The 13,603-nt window shown below is 38.8% G+C and overlaps 1 protein-coding gene across 1 annotated transcript in view; it reads left to right on the top strand.

The window, feature by feature from the left end:
- The window catches only part of THAP12 (THAP domain containing 12), a 28,591-nt gene extending 18,590 nt beyond the window's left edge, over nucleotides 1–10,001 (top strand). The window contains exons 3-5 of the mRNA XM_068988576.1: nucleotides 500–607; nucleotides 5,685–5,721; nucleotides 7,194–10,001. Of these exons, the coding sequence (XP_068844677.1) occupies nucleotides 500–607; nucleotides 5,685–5,721; nucleotides 7,194–9,127 (2,079 nt within the window). The 3' untranslated portion in view covers nucleotides 9,128–10,001. The remainder of the gene's footprint in view (nucleotides 1–499; nucleotides 608–5,684; nucleotides 5,722–7,193) is intronic.
- Nucleotides 10,002–13,603: the final 3,602 nt, after the last annotated feature.

The raw sequence follows: 13,603 nt of genomic DNA, 5'->3' as shown, positions 1-13,603 counted from the left end.
TCTTTACTGTCTGAGCCACCAGGGAAGCTCTTGGTCTCTTGGGTCCTCGTCAGTATTATTTCACAGTGCCTTAATGCTTCTCAGTAATAGTAGCGAAAGAAGAGTGAATGGCAGGTAAAGGAGGAAGAGTTATTATGAAACCTATAAGAGGATAGCTTATTTGAGAAACTTCTGTGCCTGCTTTGCTTTGTAGGCTCATGGAAGAACAGAAAAGTAGCTAGAAGACTGAATTAGAAAAATGTATATATAATACAAATACATTTTACTTTTCATGCCTATCATCAGTTCAGTTCCTTCATTTATAAGATTGCCAGAAGGACAAATGTAAAAGGAGTTAGAAATAATTAGCTGATCTGGACTGACATCATCAATTCTGCAGGTCTCTACACTTCAGAATTGGAGTTGAAGTAGTACTGGGGAAATCATTAACAATCAATTTTGTTTGTGTGTAATGTATTTTTAAGGACTGTTTCTGCCTTAACACATTTTTCTTTTTCAGAGTCCTTACAGGACAGTTCTCCGAGATAATGCCATACCAACAATATTCGATCTTACCAGCCATTTGAATAATCCACATAGTAGACACAGAAAACGAATAAAAGAACTGGTATGTCAGTGTGCTTCCAGCTTTTCTATCCTCTATAATATTATGAAATCTAGTATAGATGCATTCATGTTAATATTGAACCAAGTTACTCTCTATATCAGGTGTAGCATTATGCCTGATTAATGCCATGGTTATTGAAGTAGCATAGACCTAAGGTGTTTAGTTTGTTTTAGTATTTGCTTTGGAAAATCTTCCTTAAGTTTAGCCAGTTGATACTTGTTGACTTGAGCCAAAGTATGCTGTTAATTCAGTTTGGTTCTATTCAGTTGCTCAGTCATGTCCGACTCTTCACCACGCCATGGACTGCAGCATGCCAGGCCTCCCTGTCCATGAACAACTACCAGAGTTTACTCAAACTCATGACCATTGAGTCAGTAATGCCATCCAACCATCTCATCCTCTGTTGGCTCCTCCTCCTGCCTTCTATCTTTCCCAGCATTAGGGTCTTTTAAGATGAGTTAGCTCTTCGCATCAAGTGGCCAAAGTATTGGAGTATCAGCTTCAGCATCAGTCCTTCCAAGGAATATTCAGGACTGATATCCTTTTGGATGGACTGGTTGGATCTCCTTGCTGTCCAAACGACTCTCAGGAGTCTTCTCCAACACCACAGTTCAAAAGCATCAATTCTTCAGTGCTCAGCTTTCTTTATAGTCCAATTCTCACATCCATATATGACTACTGGAAAAATCATAGCCTTGACTAGATAGACCTTTGTCAGCAAAGTAACGTCTCTGCTTTTTAATATGCTGTCTAGGTTGGTTATAACCGAGGAGTAAGCATCTTTTAATTTCATGTTAATTTCATGCTGTTAAGTATGGGCTCCTAGATCATTTTCCTCCAGGAAAGCAGGAAAAAAAACTCAATGCTTCCTTTGTGGTAAAGAAAGTGGGACTGAGGTATATTTCTAGAATATTTTGGCACAAAGGTATTAATAAAGGGAAAGAGTGAAAGTTAGGACATGGGTAGTTTTACTAGAGATAAGGATTCCATCACTATTAAGTACTCACAGGGTTTATAAAGTACTCACAGGGTTTATAAAAGCTTTTAAGTATCTCTATATGGCATCTTTGTGCATGTTTTTTATAAACCTTTGATATCCTTAAAACCTACCTGTTTTTTCTTGACCTCAGATGAACAAAATGAAATTACTCAGACTCCTCAGACCATGGTTTTCTGTCATCATTGCCACCAGGAAGCCCCTTATTTTTTTTTCCTTATAACCATTCCCATTCCTCACCTTCCTCCATTTTGTATCCATGCTCTTGTACTTAATGAGTCATTTCAATCCATTGGCTATGTGCTTCTCAAAGATAACATTTGTCTAGTTCTCCTCATTTTCTTCTATATTTACCTTTTGTAATCAGATCTTTGATCCATTTGAATTTGTATAGTGTCCAGTAGAGATCTAATTTACCTTTCTATTTATAGGGATCAGGTTTTCCCAACATAGTCTGTTAATCAGTCTGGATAAGATGCTGCCCCTTACATTGCTTTAGATTATATAATTTTCAAATAGAGTGATTTCTTAAATCTTCTTTTTCGAAATTGTCTTAGCTATTTGTAGACTTTTATTCTGGCATGTGAATTTGAGAATCCTTTTGTCATATTCTAGAAATTCTGTTGAGATTTTCATTATAAATACTTTGAATTAATATTTTTACAATGTTAATTAGTCATATCCATGAATGGAAAAAAACCAATAAAATAGCTATCAAGTAGCAGAGCAGTCATTGACAAAGCTACTAGTTCTTTGAAAAGACTTTCAAAACGGGATTTCTCTGGTGGTCCAGGGGCTAAGAGTCGTCACTTCCAAAGCAGGGGGCCCAGGTTTACTCCCTAATCAGGGACCTAGATCCCACATGCCGCACGCAACTAAAGGATTTTGCATGCTGCAGTGTGGCTCAGCAGTAAAAGAATCTGCCTGGAATATAGGAGACTTTCAGGAGACTCGGGTTTGATCCCTAGGTCAGGAAGCTCCCCTGGAGAAGGAAATGGCAGCCCACACCAGTATTCTTGCCTGGGAAATCCCATGGTCAGAGGACCCTGATGGGCTACAGCCCATGGGGTCAAAAAGAGTTGGACATGACTGAGCAACTAAACAACATGCTGCAGTGAAGATTCGAGATCTTGCGTGCTGCAACTAAGATCCAGCGCAGCCAAGTAAATAAGCACTGAAAAAAGAAAAAGTATAATAATTTAGAAGTGCAGAGAGTAAAAATTTTGAAAAATTTTCAAGATTTTTGTTGTTTTTTAGAAGAGAACGTGTACATCCTTCCTTAATTACTTGCTAAGTTAGGGTAAGATTACGTATTTCTGGTTAAGAGATTGTTTCCACCAATTAAAAAAGTTATTTATTTGTTTGACTGTGTGGGGTCTTAGTTGAGGCTCATGGGATCTTGGCTGCATCACGCGGGGTCTTTTAGTGTGGTCCACAGACTCTGTGTAATTGCGGTGTGCAGACTCCGTTGCTGTGGCGCAAGGGCTTAGTTGCTCTGTGGCATGTGGGGTCCTCGTTCCCCAAGTAGAGATCAAACGTGTGCTACCTGCGTGGCAAGGCAGATTCACCACTGGGCCACCAGGAAAGTCCTGCCACCAATTTTGAAGATCGTTTTTTTTAGGTTAATTCTAATAGTCTACTGGGTTTTCTGTGTAGTTGATTGTATCATCTATAAATAAGAACAGATTTGCCTCTTCTTTCAGTCTTCCAATTTTAATGTTTTCCGTTGCCTGTCTTACTGTTTGGTCAGGATCGTCTCTAGTACTGTATCGAGTAGTCCCAGGAATGTCATGGCTGGTACACTTGTCTTGTTCCATTAAATGTGATGTTTCCATTGGTATTGTTAAGTAATTTTTTTTTAATCAAGTTAAAGAAATACCCTTTATTTTCTTTTAGTCCTCATATTAAGAGGTTATTTTTTTGTCTTAACTTATGGAGCTTATTGGTATTTTCATTGTATCTTTTCTTTTTTACCCCCCTTCTTTAATGCTTAGTGAATAACATTGATGGATTTGCTGATGTTGAACCATCTTTGCCTAAATGACTGCAGTATATTTCTTTTAATTTTCATATACTGTTCGATTTAGTTGGTCAGTTATGCGTTTATAAGTCTTGGCCTGTAATTTCTTTTCATGTATTCTTCTTACACAGTTACGATATTCAGGGATCCGTTGGCCTCATAAAATGAGTTAGATAACATTTCTTTTTTTCTCTTTTAATTTTCCTAGAAAAACTTATATAAGGTAGATATTGTCTGCTCTTGAAAGTTAGGTTGAACTTGGTAAAACCATCAGAGGGCTTTGGGTGGATGAGGGAATATTTTGATTACCATTTCTGTTCATTTATTTGTTTCTCTTTCTTCTTGTGCCTTATATGTTTCCAAAACTTTATGAGCTTCACCTAGAGTTTTAGGCTGCTTGCCTTTCTCTGCTCCTAAAATTACTTTAATAGTCTTTTCAAAGAAACAGTAGTGAGTTTTATCACTGATTGCTGTACTTATGAGCTATTTTATTGATTTCTGCTAGATTTGAAGAATTTATTGTTTGGCTCTTCTTTAACTTCTTGAATGTTTAACTTATTTATGTGTATTCAAAGCTATAAATGTCTATATTTTAGCTGTATCCTGCAGTTTTAGACATGTAGTGCTTTCATTGTTCAACTGTGAGTGTTTTGTAATTTCCCCTACTTCTTTAACATAAGATTGTTTTTGTTTTTAGTTTCTAGACATGGGTTTATTTTGTAAAACTTTTTGTCCCCAAATATTTGATGCATAGAGGGTATGTATATTCTATGTGATATTTTCTAATTTTTTTCATCCATTATTGCTGTTGACATCAATGCCAGTCTCATTCTTGTTCCTTTTTAGGTGAATGCTTTTTTCTCCTTTAAATATTTTGTTTATATTTGATATTTCAAATTTGACTAAACTATATCTGAATGTGAGGTTTTTTCTTATCCAGACTTACATTGTACAGTTCTGAGGAATCCTCAGTTTTTATTTCTTCATGCTTTTCTTCCGCTCTGTTTTTTTTCTGGAACTTCTCATAAATGAGTGCTGACACTGCACATCAGCTTTCTTCTTAGTAATATGAAGCAGGGGTGAGGAGCTCAATCACTTCCCATCCTGTAGCTATCATTTCCTGTTCTCTGCCCCTCAAAGAACCTCAGATATCTTACAGCAGGCTCACTTCCAGATCTGCCATCCTTGTAACTCCACAGCCCATAGGATAAGGAGGGAATGTTCCAGACTGGCTAACCTGCTCACCTTTTATCAGTACCATGTCCTGTGCTGCCCAGCAGGTACCCTGCTGTCTCTAGCTGTCACTGGTACTGCTGCTTTCATGCCCTACAATAGTAATGGGGTGGGGTGTGAGCTAATAATTACAGTGGGTTAGAGGGAGAAAAGGACACATTTGGAAAGTTCTCCCTCAGTCTAAGCCTGAATATGCCACTTGGCTCTCTATGCTATTTATATCCATTTCTCTTCCATTTTGGCATTGTCACTTTCTGCTTCTCAGAGATTGCTCACAGCTTTTGTGTTAGGTTCTGGACTCCAGCAACTCCCTTTTACATGACATCCCCTTGGGTTAGACTAGGGGAGAGGGCCATGATTTATGGACCTTGAGTTTGACCTTAAATGCCGTCATATACGTTCATGCCTTGTATTAGCCAGCACATACTTGTAACCTCAAGTTATGATGATTTAGGCATAAAGTACTTAAATGATGTATTCTTTACCCTCTAGTATTTTATTATAAACTTGGAGTCATTAGCAGATGATTCTAGTTTGCTTGTCATCTGTCTGTTTGAAGAATGTATTCTTTATGAAGAATTTATGCTCTTGAAAGAATTAAATTTGGGACTTCCCAGGTGGTCCAGTAGTTAACATTTCATACTTCTACTGCAGGGGGCACAGGTTCAGTTCCTGGTCAGGAAACTAAGATTCCACATGCTGCATGGCATGGCCAAAAAAAAAAGAATTAAATTTGACTCATAATATGCTTTTTACTTGAGTCTGTGATGATATACTGGAGTTCAGTTTTCTTAAAGATATTTTTTTCTCTTTTTCTTATCATTTAGAGTGAAGATGAAATCAGGACACTGAAACAGAAAAAAAGTAAGTGATAGTGTTAATGACTCAACTTCTGAATGCCTTTTTAAAAGGCCTTGACCTGGTAAGGACAAATAAATATGTTTTATGTCCAAAAACCTATTGTGAGAATGATGTAAGAGTGTGGTAGGCATTGTCCTGTGGTCTGGAATTGTCTGTGAGATAAAATCTTAGCTCAGTTAGTCTTTATTGAGTACCACTATGCCATGTACTTGGCCTTCTCTCTTTCCACGAGGTGCTCCCAGTGTGGTAGGGCACAAGGCAGAGTAAGTATCTCACTGTAGGGAAGGAAAGGAGCCGAATCTCTGTCCATGCCACCTGTGGTGCATACTAAGTTCTTGGTAAAAATTTAAAGACTCAGTGCTGTTGAGATACTTGGCTTTACAGAGAGTAAGAGTCACAGTAGCTGTTCTCCAGGTGCTGATGTCTGAGCTGTGTCACCAGAAAATGAGGACTAGATGGGGTTTTGTTCTTACCAATTTTTACTTTTAATCTTCCTTTCCTATCTCTTCCTACTACTGCTGTTATTATTAACCCAACTTTTTACTGAGTGCTTACTGTGTGCCAAGTCATTAAGAGCTTTGCATATATTAATTCATGTAATTCTCACGGTAGCCCTGAGGTAAGAACTATTTTTTTCCCCCTTTATAGCTGAAGAGACATGGAGTCAGGCAAAGAAAGGAGTGAAGGATATTTGTGTCTTGAAACAGGGTGCCAGATTTGGGGAACTACACATTCATTTTGTTTTGGAGCTTCTATGAACCCATGATGGTTAAAAAATGATGGTTAAAAAAGGGGCCACAGGGGCCAGGACTTACAGGGTTGTGAGTATGACTATGGTCAGAACCCTTAACCTCAGGGCTTCAGTTTCCCCATCTACATATGAAGAGATTTCTATTAATAATATACTAATAGTGCCCTAGAAATTGCATGAATATAATTTGTAGTATATGGTCTCATCTCCCATATAAAAGTATTGCTTAAAAGTGTCAGCATGGACCTTGGAGCCAGACAAGCTTAGATTTGAATTTTCACCTCTGTCTGTGACCTTGGCAGTTATTTACTGTCCTCATTTGTAAATGGGGTTGATAACATGCCTGTAGAGGGAGCAGTCTGCTACATATAAGAGGACAACACAGTGCCTCAGTAAATGTTAGTCCTTCCGGTCCTTTTTGTGACGGCGTGGACTGTTATTACTCTGTATATGTAATGTGCCTTCTTAAATTTATAAGAAATTGTTCCTCTCATAATAGCATTGACATGTAGGATGAATATATATTCATTCACAGTATTTGTCTCCTCCACTAGAGTGTGTCTTAATTTAATCTCTGCATCCTAGTCTGTGGTCTAGTAGGTGCCTCGTGAGTGTTGAATGAATGAATTTGTGAATTTTAAATATTTAACCAGTCAAATATGTAATTTTTTGTTTGTATGATTCCTTATGAACCTGCTTATAAAATTAATTCTTTGTTTTCCAGTTGATGAAACTTCTGAACAGGAGCCAAAACATAAGGAAATAAACAACAGCAATGCTCAGAATCCCAGTGCAGAAGAAGGGGGTGAAGAGCAGGATGAAGACATTTTACCTTTAACTCTTGAAGAGAAGGAAAACAAAGAATATTTAAAATCTTTATTTGAAATTTTGATTCTTATGGGAAAACAAAACATACCTCTGGATGGACATGAAGCTGATGAAATCCCAGAAGGTCTTTTTACTCCTGATAACTTTCAAGCACTGCTAGAGTGCCGGATCAATTCTGGTGAAGAGGTTCTGAGAAAGCGCTTTGAGACAACAGCAGTTAACACATTGTTCTGTTCCAAAACACAGCAGAAACAGATGCTGGAGATCTGTGAGAGCTGCATTCGGGAAGAAACCCTCAGGGAAGTAAGAGATTCTCACTTCTTTTCCATCATCACTGATGATGTGGTGGACATAGCAGGGGAAGAGCACCTGCCTGTGTTGGTGAGGTTTGTCGACGAAGCTCACAACCTGAGAGAGGAATTCGTAGGCTTCCTGCCTTATGAAGCTGATGCAGAAATTTTGGCTGTGAAATTTCACACTACAATAACTGAGAAATGGGGATTAAACATGGAGTACTGTCGTGGCCAGGCTTACATTGTATCTAGTGGATTTTCATCCAAAATGAAAGTTGTTGCTTCTAGACTTTTAGAGAAATATCCCCAAGCTATCTACACACTCTGCTCTTCCTGTGCCTTAAATATGTGGTTGGCAAAATCAGTGCCTGTTATGGGAGTATCTGTTGCATTAGGAACAATCGAAGAAGTTTGTTCTTTTTTTCATCGATCACCACAACTGCTTTTAGAGCTTGAAAGTGTAATTTCTGTCCTCTTTCAGAACAATGAAGAAAGGGGCAAAGAACTGAAGGAGATTTGCCATTCTCAGTGGACAGGCAGGCATGATGCTTTTGAAATCTTAGTGGACCTCCTACAAGCACTTGTTTTATGTTTAGATGGTATAAATAGTGACACAAACGTTAGATGGAATAACTGTATAGCTGGCCGAGCATTTGTGCTCTGTAGTGCGGTAACAGATTTTGATTTCATTGTTACCATTGTTGTTCTTAAAAATGTTTTATCTTTTACAAGAGCTTTTGGGAAAAATCTTCAGGGGCAAACCTCTGATGTCTTTTTTGCAGCCAGTAGCTTGACTGCAGTGTTACATTCACTAAATGAAGTGATGGAAAATATTGAAGTTTATCATGAATTTTGGTTTGAGGAAGCCACAAATTTGGCAACCAAACTTGATATTCAGATGAAACTCCCAGGGAAATTTCGCAGAGCTCAGCACAGTAACCTGGAATCTCAGCTAACCTCTGAGAGTTATTATAAAGAAACTCTAAGTGTTCCAACTGTGGAACACATTATTCAGGAACTGAAGGATATATTCTCAGAACAGCACCTCAAAGCGCTTAAATGCTTATCCCTGGTACCCTCTGTCATGGGACAGCTCAAATTCAATACATCAGAGGAGCACCATGCTGACATGTACCGAAGTGACTTACCTAATCCTGACACACTCTCTGCTGAGCTGCATTGTTGGAGAATCAAATGGAAACACAGAGGGAAAGATATAGAACTTCCATCCACTATTTATGAAGCCCTTCATCTGCCAGACATCAAGTTTTTTCCTAATGTTTATGCATTGCTGAAAGTCCTGTGTATTCTTCCTGTGATGAAAGTTGAGAATGAACGCTATGAAAATGGGCGAAAGCGTCTCAAAGCATACTTGAGGAACACTTTGACAGATCAAAGATCAAGTAACTTGGCTTTGCTTAACATAAATTTTGATATAAAACATGATTTGGATTTAATGGTGGATACATATATCAAACTGTATACAAGTAAGTCAGAGCTTCCTACAGATAATTCGGAAACCATTGAAAATACCTAAGAGACTTTTAACCTAGACTGTCTCTTATATTTGATATTCAAAAAAAAATGTGAGAAATTAAAAAATATCTTACAGAAAAGTTGTAAGGGTAGGCCGCTTAATCACTGAATATCTTGACCTGGTAGGCCTCCCTTTGAGTACATTAGTCATTGATAATCTGCCTGTTTAAATGGCCTATTCGAATGCCCATGCTTTGGAGACCTAACTGTTCTTCCAGAAGATAGCATTGAAAGTACCATATTACAGTTTTATGTGATCTCTGCTAATGGCACTTTGGAATTGTTTTAGTTAAGTGATTTTAGACATTACGTTTATCACTGTGGATCAAATTGTCAGGTATTAAGTTATCAGATCTTTGAAAAAATAAAATTACAGGAGGTATGGGAGGAAGGAATGCATTTTGTAAAATGTTACAGTGAAGCTCATGACTGACTTTTAAATAATAGGAGTTATAAGTCTGCTATTAAAAATCTGTAAAGGACAGTTAAGAAAATTATCAGACTATAAGAGAAACGTGTTAGCTTGTCCAACAAGGATTTCAGTGTAGATTTTCTCTTTATCAAATGAAGTTAAAGCAACAAGTTAAAATTTGAATGGAAGAGCCTGCCATTGTTGTTCCACATCTGGTATTGCTGTTTACATTCCTTTATTGAGCCTACGTCTTTGTAAGCTTTTTGGCAGGTATGTGTTGAACACATCAGTTTCATGGTCAAGAAAGGATCAGAGGCCATGGATACTGACAGCTGATTTGTCTGTTTTCTTCTGCTTTTTCCATGATTCTATCTACTGCCTCATCTTGATTTACAAGCAAAGCCTAGAAAGTCTACAAAAATAAGTGTTTTGTAGTTTATCTAGGAATAATACAGAAAATATTGCTATTATTTTTGGTGAAGAAAATCAATTTTGTATAGTTTATTTCAACCTAAATAAAATGTGAATTTTGTGTAAAGTTCAGATATATTTTTTCTGGTGTGGACAAAACAGATTCTTTTGATAAAATTCTCTTTTCAAAAATATCACCTTCACAATTGAAGATAAGTTCTTTAAAAACCTATTTAAATTGTGAAGTCATTAAATGTAAGATTTATCTAACTTTTAAAATATTATATGTTATATGACCCCTGATATAGTTAATTTTTACATAATTATTGCTGGCTAAAATGTAAATGAATGAATATTGCAGAGACATTGAATTGTTTATGTTGGGATAAGTTAGTGCTGTTCGAGCTTCAGAAAACAGGATGAGAGTGTATTTGCCAGTTGCTGGGTCTTACTGATAGTAGTGGTGGCCATAGGACTGGAAAAGGTCAGTCTTCATTCCAGTCCCAAAGAAAGGCAATGCCAAAGGGTGCTCAAAACTACCACACAACTGCACTCATCTCACATGCTAGTAAAGTAATGCTCAAAATTCCCCAAGCCAGGCTTCAGCAATACGTTCACTGTGAACTTCCAGATGTTCAAGCTAGTTTTAGAAAAGGCAGAGGAACCAAAGATCAAATTGCCAACATCCGCTGGATCATCGAAAAAGCAAGAGAGTTCCAGAAAAACATCTATTTCTGCTTTGACTGTGCCAAAGCCTTTGACTGTGTGGATCACAACAAACTGTGGAAAATTCTGAAGGAGATGGGAATACCAGACCACCTGACCTGCCTCTTGAGAAACTTATATGCAGGTCAGGAAGCAGCAGTTAGAACTGGACATGGAACAACAGACTGGTTCCAAATAGCAAAAGGAGAACGTCAAGGCTGTATATTGTCACCCTGCTTATGTAACTTATATGCAGAGTACATCATGAGAAACGCTGGGCTGGAAGAAGCACAAGCTGGCATCAAGATTGCTGGGAGAAATATCAATAACCTCAGATATGCAGATGACACCACCCTTATGGCAGAAAGTGAAGAGGAACTAAAGAGCCTCTTGATGAAAGTGAAAGAGGAGAGTGAAAAAGTTGGCTTAGAGCTCAACATTCAGAAAACAAAGATCATGGCATCCAGTCCCATCACTTCATGGGAAATAGATGAGGAAACAGTGGAAACAGTGTCAGACTTTATTTTGGGGGGCTCCAAAATCACTGCAGATGGTGACTGCAGCCATGAAATTAAAAGACACTTACTCCTTGGAAGGAAAGTTATGACCAACCTAGATAGCATATTGAAAAGTAGAGACATTACTTTGCCAACAAGGGTCCATCTAATCAAGGCTATGGTATTTCCAGTGGTCATGTATGGATGTGAGAGTTGGACTGTGAAGAAAGCTGAGTGCCGAAGAATTGATGCTTTTGAACTGTGGTGTTGGAGAAGACTCTTGAGAGTCCCTTGGACTGCAAGGAGATCCAACCAGTCCATTCTAAAGGAGATCAGCCCTGGGATTTTTTTGGAAGAAATGATGCTAAAGCTGAAACTCCAGTACTTTGGCCACCTCATGCGAAGAGTTGACTCATGGGAAAAGACCCTGATGCTGGGAGGGACTGGGGCCAGGAGGAAAAGGGGACAACAGAGGATGAGATGGCTGGATGGCATATACTGACTTGATGGACATGAGTTTGAGTAAACTCCGGGAGTTGGTGATGGACAGGGAGGCCTGGCGAGCTGCGCATCATGGGGTCGCAAAGAGTCAGACACGACTGAGCAACAACTGAACTGAACTGATAGTAGTGCATTTTCTTCTTTAAGACAAACAGGGCAGATGTGTCAATCACGACGCATTACCCATGCAAGCTATAAAAATGATAACAGGGTTTTTCTTATATCCAAAGCTCTAAGAGGTACCTTTGTCCTTGACAGAACTGTTCAGGTTCATGATGGCAGGATGACAGAAGAGGAGACACAGAGCAGGCCTTTTAATAGCTGCATCTAGTTCTTAGGACACTTAAGTAGCGGTTTGACCTTGGCAGATTGTGTAATCTGGGTATATTTTCTCAACTGTAAAACCACACACTGCACTATGAGGGTTAGATAATTTATCATCAATCATCTATTACTACTTAACAGTATCCCAAAACTTAGTGGCTTAAAAAGAAAAAAAAAAAAAAATCTAAACCACCGGTTTTGAATAGTTCTTTTGCTAATCTCATCTGGGCTCTTCATTCATTTGGCAGATTGGCTGGGGTCCTAGATGGGACAACTGGGCCTGTCCATGTGGTCTTTTATTTTGGGCTTGTGGCATGGTTATAGGGACTTACCTGGTGGCTCAGACAGTAAAGAGTCTGCCTGCAATGCGAGAGACCCAGGTTCAATCCTTGGGTTGGAAAGATCCCCTGGAAAACGGTGTGGCAACCCACTCTAGTATTCTTGCCTGGAGAATTCCATGGACAGAGGAGCCTAGTGGACTACAGTCCATGGGATCACAAAGAATGGGACACAGCTGAGCTACTAACACTTCTGGTCTCAGAGTACAAGAAGGCAGAGGCAATAGCTTCAAAGCATGGGCTCCAAAACTCACAGAATGTCACTTTCAGCACATAATTTGGTCAAAACAAGTCACAAGGCTGGCTCAGAAGGGATAAGGATAATAGACTCCTCATCGTTATGACCAGAACTGTAAAATAGGGCCCTGTTTTCAGTGTGCTATAATAATTCATCCAAAACATTCATGTAGCAAGCATTGATTAAGCTTTTAAGATGCCTACCATTTGTTTTTATAATTCTCCATGTTAATTGGGGAATTTATTAAAAGCTTGAAAACCCTGATTCTTTAAGCATCTTCATAAACTCTGGTCTTGGAAGGTAAATTGAGTCTAATAGTAGTCTCTCCATAGATGAAATAGAGATTATCATTTTTGCAAGATTAGATAGAGGTTGGTGTTCAGTTCAGTTCAGTCACTCAGTCATGTCCGACTGTTTGCAACCCTATAGACTACAGCACACCAGGCTTCCCTGTCCTTTACCATCTCCTGGAGCTTGCTCAAACTCAAGTCCATTGAGTCAGTGATACCGTCCAACCATCTCGTCTTCTGTCGTCCCCTTCTCATCCTGCCTTCAATCTTTCCCAGCGTCAGGGTTTTTCTAATGAGTCAACTCTTCACATCAGGTGACCAAAGTATTGGAGCTTCAGCTTCAGCATCAGTCCTTCCAATGAATCAGTTCAGTTGCTCAGTTGTGTCTGACTCTTTGTGACCCCATGGACTGCAGCACTCCAGGCCTCCCTGTCCACCACCGACTCCCAGAGCTTACTCAGACTCAAGTCCATTGAGTCAATGATGTCATCTATGTCATCTATGTCCTCTCTCATCCCCTTCTCCCATCTTCTATCTTTCCCAGCATCAAGGTCAGTTCTCATCAGGCGGCCAAAGTATTGGAGTTTTAGCTTCAGCATCAGTCTTTGCAAGGAATATTCAGGACAGATTTCTTTTCGGATGGACTGGTTGGATCTCCTTCCAGTCCAAGGGACTCTCAAGAGTCTTCTCTAACACCACAGTTCAAAAGCATCAGTTCTTTGGCTCTCAGCTTTTTTTATAGTCCAACTCTCATATCCATA

This window comes from Capricornis sumatraensis, chromosome 16 (assembly GCF_032405125.1).
Source record: "Capricornis sumatraensis isolate serow.1 chromosome 16, serow.2, whole genome shotgun sequence".
Lineage (NCBI taxonomy): Eukaryota > Metazoa > Chordata > Mammalia > Artiodactyla > Bovidae > Capricornis > Capricornis sumatraensis.
This window is presented reverse-complemented; position numbering and strand designations above follow the sequence as displayed.